Raw genomic sequence first — 11,346 nt, forward strand, 5'->3', positions numbered from 1 at the left:
GGAGGGTGGTCCAAGGAGAAAAGTGTTAAAATGATTGGAAAAACCCAGTTGTTCTTTATCTCTTGGGGACCAAATGGAAGGAAATGTGCAGCTGGTGGGATAGAAGTTAGACTTAAAGAAGAACTTTCAGAGCACAAAATTTGATAACTAGAGCTTTTAAACAGGTGACTATTTTTTAACCCCTTAGCTACATCTAACCAAGCAGAATAGATGAGAAAGTGGGCCCTTCCAGCCCGAGGCCTATGTTCCCCTCTGGTGCCCTCAAAGTAACCCTTCTGTGTCTGCCTTAAATAACTCCATTCTTGCGGATGCAATCGTAAAATAACTTTATTGGTCGTAGGCCACCATGCATGCTTTTCCTGTAATCAGGATCCTTTATAGAGGCATGATGGCGTCCACATGCAGATGCTTTTGGAAGAGCCCTGGGGCTGGGGCGGCTGGCCCTGCCCCTCGCGTCAGAGCTCCCTTGTTGAATGAGCTGGTTTGGCTTTTGTGGATTTCAGGGTCTGGAGCCAAGAACATAGTCCAAGGATCCCCTACTTCGCTTCTCAGGGAAGCTGCCTCAAAGCATACCCAGTATCCGGGACGTGACAGCATCTGGGCAGGGACCAGACAAGGGCTCGCTCTCCTCAACCGGTCCCTGCCCCTGGCTCTGTCCCACTGGAGCAGGTGGGTTGTGCCCCAGGCAACAATACCTTCAGAAATGGGAAGAATTAATTGTTCTGCAGCCAAACTGTAAAGCAACAGGCATCTTCAGTGATGAGGGCGTAGCTCAGAGATGTGAAAGCAGAAGGTTTCCTACTCAGTGCAGGCAAGATGTGGCTGCCTGGCCTGGGCTTCACAGGCCCAGTGAGCATCTCCGGCCAGAGCTGGTACTTTTAACTGTGGCCTTAGGACAAATCAATTAATAAGAAGAACCACAGCCTCCTCCTTTGGGCTAGCAGGCAAGCCCAGGGCTGGCTGGAGTCTGTCTCTCCTATCAGGATGTGGGCATTTCTGCTGGGAGGAGAGGACAAGCTACCTTCCTCATGCTTTGAGAACCACATGGCCTCTGCCTTTGAGGATAAAGACCCAAGTAGGAGCTGCTGGGAATGCAGAGAGTGCTGGACGAGAATGAAACCTGGAGCTGCTTCCTCAGGTTAGCTGATTGGGGGTGGTTTGCCCCACTACGGATGCTGATGATCAGCAAAGTCTGGGCTTTCCTCTTTTGAAGCCTGAGCCATTTTCAAAGAACTGCCCAAATGCTAAAATATAGCTCCATACATTTATCTACGCCTGAGGTTGGTTGCCTCCTCCCCCATCAGGCCCTGAATATTGTCATCATACTGGTGACCCCCAATCTGGCGGTTTTCAAGAGGAGAGGTTAGGGAGGCATAGAGGTGACTCTTGGTGTGCTTCCAACCTCAGACACAAGTACGAGTTCTCTGCATAGGCTGCTGGGCAGAGAACATGCCTGGGGTCTCCTGCTTCTGTCTAAGGCTTAAGCGTTGTGGAGCGAGACAGTGCGGAGGTGGACTTAGGAGGAGGCTGTTGGGCAAGAGGTATATTCTGAGGAGCAGCAGTGGGAGCCTCGACCATCTGCACTACCAGCCCGCACGAGAGGGCTGTCCAGCGCTGCTCACAGAGAGTCAGGGGTGGTTGGAAAAGTACAAGGACGTATTATTGCCCGAGCAACTTTTAAAGTTCACGACACCAGATCAGTGGGCAGTGAGATTTCTGGGGTTGGGACCTCCAAGGATTACTCCCTCTGCCACCACATCTGTCTGGAAAAGAGCGCTTCGGTCGTGTCCCTCAGCAGAAGCTGCCTGTCCCCGCATCCCACCTAAGCCCGCCTACAGGGAAGAAGCCTGTGGAGGGAGCCCGTGGACTTCTGTCACATGATCTGTCCCAGACCTTCCAGCAAAAGCCAAACCAAAGTATCAAGCCAAATGCAGTGGGGTGGGGGCTGTGGGCCGCGCCCGCGCGAGGGCCGCTCAGATCTCGATGAGGCTGGCGAGGCGCAGGCAGAGGGGCGCGTCCGCGGGCATGGCGCTGCGCTTGATCTCGTTCCCGTCCAGGCGCAGCACCTGCAGCTTGGAGAAATTCATGACGTCCACCACGGTGCAGAAGCTGCTGATGGAGAACTCTGTGGGGACAAGAGGGCGGGGACGGTGGGAGAAGCCCAGATCAGGGACCCGGATGCACATTGAGGCTAGTCAGACTCTGTGAAGCTGCTTAAATACTAGTGATGTGCGGGGTGGAACTGGGCTGGGAGGGGCAGGCGTTCTCCAGGAGAGGAGTCATACCGACTTTCACCACTGGGGGGCGGAACTAGGGGCAGAGGGGGCCCTGCCTGCGTCTGCGCTCAGCCTCCTGCCGCCCCCCAACCTGTGCATTGCTCTGCAGACCCTGGATGTCCTTGAGTGTCCTTCCAGCCAGCGCCTGGTCTTTTCCCATTTGTGGGCAGCAGGGGGAAGCAGAGGGTAGTCAAAGACCAGCTCTAGCAGCTTTGAAGTACTTGATTGGTTTTGGAGGAGGGCTTTGCTGAATTGCTGTGAGAAGGAAGATCGAGGAAATGGAGGGACTTAAATCTGGAATATCTTCTGCCACTGTGCAGATAGAGAAAGTGGCAGGAAATTAAAACGAGAAAGCCTGGGCCGAGAGACAAGCGTCTTTCCGTGCCAAGCTGTCGGGGGTTGCCCGGCTCCCTTCCGAGTACTGCCAAGGAGTGAGCAAGGCTCTGAGGTTCAAGGAGAAGGAAATTCATAGACGAACGGGACTGCTATGGACCTCAAAAGTCAAACAGATAATTCCCTCGCCTCTTGCATTTTATATGATTACGGTTTGCCTTTTCAAAAGAATTCCCCCTTTTTGAAGCTTTCCCCGCAAACCATGTAATCCTAATAGATAGAATAATTCTGCTTGGTTTTAGCATAAATCCTTCTGCTGCCTTTCACCCCGTTCCAACTCTGGTTGTCCTCTTGGGCAAATCAACCACCATGGTCTCGAGTCTACTGGGTCAGGAACTTGAAAGGGGAAAAGCCAAGAACTCAGCTAAAACTCCAGCAGAGATGGCAAATGTCACCACCGGGAAGCGGCTGCCGCCTCTGCAGGCTGCCCTCACTGTGGTGCATGAGGCTTCAGGAAGGTGCTCCTGTGAAAGGGGCTTGGGGGAAGTTACCCATTGTGCCCTCAGGGGAAGATGGCTCTGGGACATCTGGAGGGCCGATATGCCTGGGCAGACCCAGAGCTGGGCTGGCTCTGCTTCCACTAGAGGCCTTCCTGCGCTCGTCCAGTGGGGGAAGCTGTGTTGCCAGAGCTGTGCGTGGAGGGTGGGAGCAGGCCTTGCTGACTCTCTCCCAGAGGGATGTGGAGGGTGGCCCGGAGGGAGAGGTTATACGTGTGAAAATGAAGGTTGCAAGGAAGACTGCATGGAAAGCTTGAATAGGCTGATGAAGAAAGTGGTTTTAAATTAGCTCTATCAGTTGTTTCCACTGTGTGTTAAAAACTGACAAAGTGGGATGGGGTGAGGCTGCAGACAGTTAACTTGTACTGCAAACGTGAGACCGAAGATCCAGACCCAGAGGATGACGAGACACGGAGAGTGGAGGAGATCGGGAATGCCCTTCTTTGGAGAGCGCTTGGAGTGGGGAGGAGATCTGGAATGTCTCCTTTCTGGTCCTAAGGAAGAGATCAAGTGGCCTCCAAGTGAGCAGGTGGGGCAGAGCCTCGGCTGAGGCTGGTCTGCAGTGTCTGTATAAAAGATGGAGTGGGGCAGAGAAATACAGTGGCCCAGCCTCAGCACCACTTCCAGCCCTCTTTGGGACTGTGCTAGAGGTTCTGTGATAGAGTCTCTCCCCACACCTGGAGCCCTCAGACCGTCTGTGAAAGTCCTGCATCCCAACTTGGCCTGGATAAATATGGGGGATCCTTGTGGGCTGCTGGCCACACCGTGTACGTAGATTCTGTCCCCACACCGGACACTGTGAGCCCTCCTGTTTATCTACCCCAGCTCAGGAATAACAGAGGGCTTCTGCTTGGAAACTCTACAGGACATTTTCCAGCCCAGATTAAATACTGACATAAGTCTTTCCAAATTCCTCCTCGTATACCCGCCCTGCTCCACTAGGTCCCAAAGCTACTGAAGAACATTCCGGGCTGTGTTCCTTTGCTGTTGCCAGGCTGGAAAAACTGAGAGAGACACTAATGGAAGAAGAAAGGTGGGGGGAGAGGACTGCGCCTGATCCCGCTGCGCACCCTTTAGCTCCTGTCCTTCTTTGAGCTCCTCCCTCAGGGGGTTGTTTCAATTCCACCTTCACCCCCCGCACCCCTGGGCCCTCACAATTGCCCTATGAGAGCAGGCTGAGCTGGGGGCACTGTCTTTCCTGCTGGCGGTCTGAATCAGAGAGAGAGTCCTCACGTTCTCAGGCAGAGACAGCTGGCTCTAGGTCCCTGGATATGGAAGGTGGGGCTTCAGGGTTCTAAACTACATGGTCTGGGTGACATGAAAAGATTGCTTTTCCTTCTCTGTGTCTCCATTTCCTCATCTTTGCCATGCAAAAAATCCAACAAAACACATTATGCCTGTCACTTTCAAAGTGGCAATGAGAAGAAACGCTAATAAAAATAATTAGTTGTGCATTGGTTTTTCAGTTATGTGCCAGGCCCTGGAGCAAGCACTTTACACGTACTAATTCACTAATTTAAGGAAAATTAAATTAAGAAATTGGCGTTATTTTGCCTAAACAGAAGACTGGGAGAGAGACTAACTGATAACTAGATAAAGGGAATTTGGCTTACATTACACAAGAAAGGATTTGGGGTAGACCCTGAAAATTTTGAGGTTGTTTGACTTAAGGGGGAACTTTCTTGCATGACCTTGGGACACTTTACTAGAGTGATTTTATCCTCTGCAGAGGTTTGGGAAGAGGTGGGCCACCTGGTGTTCAAGTGGCAAGGCAGTTTTGCAGGAAGGCAGCGTGGTGCCGAGATGCTGGATGAAACCTCTCCCACCCCAAGTGTCTCTGATTGTGTAGTTATTCAGTCACTAATGGGTTCTCTCCCATGACAGCTGCTCTTTGCTGCCACATTTTCAGGGTCAAGCGCAGCATATTATATGACATTTCTGATGTGACAATGCTCCTGGATTCAGAGCGGGTGGCAGGTAAGTAGTGGTGACTTCTGGGTGGGATAGTGGACAGCTACGAGGAAAGGTCAAAGCCTTTGCAGCACGCACCATCTTAGAGACGTCTTAGAGAGCCACCCCCTCGGGAACAAGAAGACCCAAAAGAAAGAGAGCCTTTAAATACAAAGCAGTTTGGACCGTGCATGATGGTGTCTTACACTTCAAACTAGAGGACCACACACATCTTCGCCTTGCCGCCCTCCACCCCCTGGTCAACCTCTGGGACTGGTGCCTCTCACTCAGAGGGCTGTCCAGCTTGTTAACATCTTGCCATGTACTCCCTGAGCACAGGGAGAGAAAAGATGGAGAGGAGAGAGCAAGACCCTGCTTTATCAGCACTTTGATGGAGCTGCCACTCTCAGCAGGCTCTACTTCAGAGCCCTCTGCCGGTGGTCATTAATGAGTTCTTCTTTACCCAGGGAGAGGCAGGGTTTGCGACACAGGAACGAAGGTTAAATGCTGGCTCAGTACTTTCCAGCTGGGATTAAGACGTCACAGGCCCTGGGGTAATGTAAGCACATTCGAAACACAAGATCCCGAGAAGGAACTGAAAAGCAACTCGATATCCCAATCTGAAAGGAATATTTTAGTTCTTAGGGGCAGGGAGGGAGCCCTTTTGGTTCCTTTAGACCTTTTCAGTGCTTGGAAAACAAGAAGTCCAGTGTCCTTGCCCACCACCCCAGGGGTCTGTGGTTATCAGGCTCAGGACACCCCAGGGGGAACTCTGCCCTGCCCTGCCACCAGGGACTCCTTGTGCTCCAGGGAGAACTGACCAGAACGAACACCTCCTTCAGCTCTGAGAGGCTGCACATTCTCATCCACCAGCTGTTAGGTTTAAAAAGCAAACACCCAAACACAAGACCAGGCTGTAGAGGCAGGAGTAGATCGTGTGGAAACAGAGAGCTCATCTCATCATCTTCTGGGTTGGTGAGTAAGTACAGATACCATGGTTTCTTAGCAGCCCACCTTCCTTCCAAGATGGACCCTAGAAGTTCCAGTGAAATCCCCCTCTCTATGAACTACCAAACCTCTCCAAACTCATGTCTCACTGCTCCTCGGTGCAGGACCCCTTCATCCTAGACACATGAATTCCCTGGTTAAGTGACTGGTTTAACAAGGTGATCTGTTAAATGACTGGTTCCTTTGTTTGTGGCAATTTCCCTTCCCAGAACAGCTTTGTCCTGTGTTCCTCTGGCCCATGCACACTTATCTCTCATGACCTAGACTGAAACTTACCTCTTCTGGGAAGTCTTCTTCCATACCAGCCCACTCCCCACTGAATTTTCCTAACACAGCTGTTTAGTCTAAGAGTATGCCATTTTGCCCTTTTAGACAGGAGTATGACTTGGTTTTCAGGTAGCTTCATTTGTACTCTTTGGTTCCCCTACTTTTTTCCTTTGTATTGCTACCAGCACTCAGAACAGGGTCTTTCTAGAGAGATAGACAGCCACTCCCCACTCCCCTTCACCAAGGTCTCACCATTGATCCTATTGCCTTGGAGGTAAAGGTTCTCCAGGTTGGTATTGACGGGGGGGATCTTCTGCAGCTGGTTGTAGGAGAGGTCGAGCTCAAGGATGCTGCTGGAATTGAAGGTGTTGGAGGCCAGGCCATTGTTGGTAAGACTGTTGTGAGACAGCCGCACATACAGCAGCTTGGGTGAGCCCCGGAAATAGCTGTCAGGGACGGAGTAGACGTTATTGTGCTCCAGGTACAGCTGCTCAAGGGCTGAGGGCAGTCCGTCAGGCACCTTTCGAAGGTGGTTGTAACTCAGGTCCAGCAAGATCAGTGACCGGAGGCCCTTCATCGCACTGCCCACTTCCTGGATCTCGTTGTGTTGGAGATACAAGGCTGTAAGGTTCTCCAGACCCTCCAAAGCATTGTTGGGGACCCTTGAGATCTGGTTGTGGTCGAGATGGAGCTCCCTCAGGGATCGAGGCAGTGGGCCGGGCACCCGGGTCAGGTTGTTGTGGTCCAGGTACAGCCTCTCCAGGTGCTTCAGCTTGGAGAAGACCTTCCTGCCCACCTTATCACTGGTGATCTGGTTGCCATGGAGAGCAATCCAGAGCAGCCCAGTCGCATTGTCAAAGACACCTTCCTGGATGGAGGAGATCTGGTTGTTCTGGAAGTATACATACTTCATGCGAGAGGGGACGAAGGGCAGGTACTTGAGGTTGCGGTTGTCACAGTACATGGCTGTGGGGAAGTTGGGTGGGCAGTCACACTCCTGGGGGCAGTCGCGGGGCTCTGGTGGGGGTGGAGAGCCGTAGGCATAGGCTGGACCTTCCTCCACCCCGTAGGGGTAAGGCTCATAGGGCTCATAAGGGTAAGGGTCATAGGGATCATAGTAGGTGGACTGCTGGCTGCGGAGGTAGTGGAACCACCAGTGGGGGTCTTCGTCATACTGGGCCCGGGAGAGGGAGCAGAGCCCTGCCAGCAGCAGGAGAGAGGCCCACTGCATTTTGTCTCTCTGCAAGAAGGGAGAGAGAACAGAGCAAGCGAGCATGAGTGAGACTCTAGGGAGGCAGGGAGGCAAAGCAGGCAAGCCTTAGGCTTAGAGCTAAGCAGATCTGACTCAGCATCTGAGAGCAGGAGCTTTGCTCTCACCTCCTCTGTGCCTCCTCCCAGTGCCGGCTCTGCGCACTTGGTCCATCTGGACCTTGGCTATCTGGGGGAGCTACGTGCATTTTCCCCTGGTCACAGAGTCACAGAAATAGAGACTTTGAGATGAGAAGAAACTTGAATTGGGGAGCACTTCAGTTTTTGGAGGGACAGGTCCTTAGGAGTCTCTAGAACCTGAAGGTTCTGTTGGGGGAAAGCATACAGCAATCTCTGTGGGGGTGGGGCAGGAGGAGAAGGGGAGAGAGGGATGCTCTTTAGGCCTGAATTCCCGTCCAGTTTGGACTCCCCAGGAAAATAATATTTTTCAAGAGTCCAAGGAAGAAGCCCTCTGGCTCTTTCCCTGTCTCTGGGAAACCTCCAGAAGTGGCTTGAGACCTCGAAGAGGAAGATCTGTACTACTTCTGGAAGATCTTCTCCTCTCTTGGGCAGCCTGGGGGTTTGTGGTTTTGAGTCTTTGGGGAGGGGCGTGGTCCCTTTGCAGCCACCACAAGGCTTGGGCTACCCTTCAAAGTGCCAGCGTCTGTAATGGTCTGCTGGGTGAGAAAGCTCTCTGGTTAGCAGTTCGTGGCTATGCACGCAACTTGGCTGGCATAGGGTCTTCATATAACAGTTACAGATCCCCTCCAGAGTGGGGACACTGGCAGCCAGGTATAGCACTTGTCTGCTAGGGTGGGTCCTGAGTGTATGGAGTCTGAGCCAGCGCACTTGGCTGTCTTCCATGGTGTCTAGTAAAGTGTTAGCACTCCTTATGCTCCACCTTAGATATATACAAGAGCCATGGGTGACCAAGAGAAATGAATGAGGAACACTGAAAAATAGAATGGGAATTGAAGTCTCTTGTGCATGCCCAAGGGAATGCAGCTTTAGAATGGGTTTCTGGCATCCTTCCTTCCCAACACAAGCTACCTATGATGACATCTGGGTTTCCCTCCCACCTTGCCAGGCAGGCTGTTGCCTTTGAGCTCGTATGCTAGCGAGATGAGAAGAGGGTACTTGGAGAGAAATGTGGGTTTGGTGCCATCTGAGAAGGAAGCTAAAGGCATGGAAGATGAGGGACCAGGGGCTGGCATTTCAGACCCGGGCACCCTACTCCAAATACTTATAGCCAATGCAATGCATAGCCACTATGAGCAATAGGCACCTTCCAGAGGGGTGAGTGCCACCATTGGATGGAGAAACCTTAGAAGCTTTCTCGATCCTAGAAAAGTCACATATATCCCTCACATTTTTGTTGGGCCTTGCTGGGGTTGGCAACTGTGGACAGGAGAAAGAAAGGAGTCGAAAAGCCAGCATCAAATCCACTGAACTGATGAGAAGGACCCTGACTGTGACACTCAATCTAGTCACCATCTGGCCAGTCCTCCCTCTCAGACCTCCCTGTCCCCTGAAAGCAGTGCCCTTAGGCCCGCTTCCCCCCACCAGCCTCTGGGCAACAGAGGAGAGGCTCCCTGGCTCATCCTCAGACAGCCTCAGGCCTCAGACAAAGAGCCCACAGTGTTTCTGAGAAGCTCACTCAACTGCCCACTGCCTGGCATGCTGGCTGGGCCCTTGCTCTGGCCAGGAAAGAAGACGGATGGAGAGGCCCACTGCCAACAGCGCATTTTTCCATGCACAGTCCCGGACTGCTGCAGGACCAAGGTGGTTGTCTGGAGGCTGGCACAGTGAGCCTCTGTCTCCATTTCTTCCAGACTGGGCACCTTGGCAAACAAGAGCCACCTTCCTCTCTAAGACTCAGCTCTCCTGGGGCTGTGCATCCTGACCGCTTTGGCCTCTCCTTAGGGGCCATGATGGCTAAAAGGGTTTGGTGGGGAGCTTATGCCTCTCCTCACCTCACCCCCTTCTCTTGGCAATGTTGCTCCAGGGTTGTATGCTCTTAAATTTCCCCCTATAATGCTAGAGACCCTCCTGTGCTCGGAGTTTTGTGAGGTGGTAAGTTTCCAGGCAGGCACTCTATGAGTTGAGTCTGGCTCACTCAGGAGTTACTGCTGGTCTTTCATTTCTCTGCTCTAGAGGACCGTCTCTCCCTCCTATCAGAGTCGAAGAAGTCAAACCAGAAGCCATCCCCTCACTGGATTGGACCCCCACTTCACAGCTCCCTGGACACAATCGATTCTCAATGCTTCTCTTTATTCTCTTCCTCTCACCCCAGAAAAACACGTGCACACACACACACACAATACACAAACTCCTCCTGCCCCCCAAACAGCACGTAGGTCCCACAGAGAGACCACAGGGACATGGCGCTAGGATGGTGGGGTGAGTGGTGGGTGGGAGGGCAAAGCTGGCTTCTCTGGATACCTGGTTCTTCGCTTCTTCAAGCCCGAGAATTGGAGGCCTCCCAGCAACCAGAAAGGAACTGTCAGGCAAAGGCAGCCGCTGGAGCCCCTTCCTCCTGCTCCCCCTCGGCCCCTCTCCAGCCTCCTGGGATCACGGCCTAGAAGAGGAGAAGGAGGAATGGCTCCTCCCTGCCTGCCCCTGCCCTACTCCCAGCCCCTTCCTTTGTTTCCTTCATGGGACTAGAAGGCACAGAAACTGAAGTAAAATGCTGAACTTACCTCAAGTTGAACCTTTCAGAGTGACCACGTCCCTCTGTCTGGCCTCCTTGGTTGGAGAACGTGTGTGAGAGAGAGAGAGAGAAGGAGTAGGAGTGTCCACTGAGAGTGTGCGCGTCTGTGCCAGGCCAGGTCCCGCCCCCAAATTCCTAATCAAATATTGTGAAGAGAGGGGCTGAGGAGCCCGGAGCCTGGATTTTTCGGCTCTGCTGCAGGGGCGGAGCTCACACTCAACCGCGCAAAATCCTTCCATCTGCCTGATGCTATAAAAACCACCTTCTTTCCACTCACTTATCTTCCCTGAAGCATTGGCAGCTGTGGGCCTCTTTCTGCTGAATGAGTTAGTGGCGCCCTAGAAGTTATTTGCACAGTCCCTTACAGAGTGCCTGGATTTCTCATTAAACCACAGGGCAGATGTGGGGATGGGGAAGGCCAGGCTTTGGGGAAAGGCATCTTAACTCTTTAACAACCCCTGTGCCCCTCAGAGAGCTAGTGCTCACCCGTCTTGGCCCAAGCGCCCCCTATGGGCAGGTGGTTAGACCAGTGGATAAGAGAGCAGGACACAGGACAGCGTCCCTGACCAGGGTAGACTTCTCGGGGCTACAGATGTTCTCCCCCGACATTGGAGCAAATCTAGCAGTGACCCATCACTTGCTGGCACCAGCATTGTGCGCTCTCATTTAATCCTCACTACAGTCTTAGGATTCCTAACACCGCCTTGGGCTATAGCCAGGACTATCTGAGGTCATGTGTGTGAGGCACCTGGCCTAGCACCTCACTGATGCTCACTACCTGAACATGATTGCTGTTGTACCTATTTTACAGATATAGAGACCCTGGGTGAAGGGAAGATGAGGTCAGAGAAGCAGGCAGGAGCTAGACCATGAAGGGATATTTGGCATGGAAAGGATTTAGTTTTTATTCTAAATATTTGAAAAACAGTATGTTTTAAGCAGGGGAAGTACCCAATTCACATTTTTAAAAGCACATAGGAGAGACTGCTGAGTGGGG

At 52.5% G+C, this 11,346-nt stretch overlaps 1 protein-coding gene across 2 annotated transcripts; it reads right to left on the reverse strand.

Moving 5' to 3' along the window:
- Nucleotides 1-309: 309 nt before the first annotated feature.
- FMOD (fibromodulin) lies at nucleotides 310-10,451 on the reverse strand. 2 transcript variants are annotated; one of them, XM_070266155.1, is made up of 4 exons: nucleotides 10,339-10,451; nucleotides 10,082-10,217; nucleotides 6,644-7,631; nucleotides 310-2,125 (listed from the first exon to the last, which is right to left on the reverse strand). In XM_070266155.1, exons 3-4 carry the CDS (start codon nucleotides 7,620-7,622, stop codon nucleotides 1,974-1,976), a joined length of 1,131 nt encoding a protein of 376 aa, XP_070122256.1. In that variant the 5' UTR covers nucleotides 7,623-7,631; nucleotides 10,082-10,217; nucleotides 10,339-10,451; the 3' UTR covers nucleotides 310-1,973.
- Between the last annotated feature and the right edge of the window lie 895 nt (nucleotides 10,452-11,346).

This window comes from Equus caballus, chromosome 5, assembly GCF_041296265.1.
Source record: "Equus caballus isolate H_3958 breed thoroughbred chromosome 5, TB-T2T, whole genome shotgun sequence".
NCBI classification, from domain to species: domain Eukaryota; kingdom Metazoa; phylum Chordata; class Mammalia; order Perissodactyla; family Equidae; genus Equus; species Equus caballus.

Coding starts and splice junctions, on each gene's coding strand:
- FMOD (XM_070266155.1), bottom strand. CDS start 7,622: ATGCAGTGGGCCTCTCTCCTGCTGCTGGCAGGGCTCTGCTCCCTCTCC. Junction 2,126..6,643: donor CCAAGGCAATAGGATCAATG/GTGAGACCTTGG, acceptor TTGTCCCCACAG/AGTTCTCCATCAGCAGCTTC.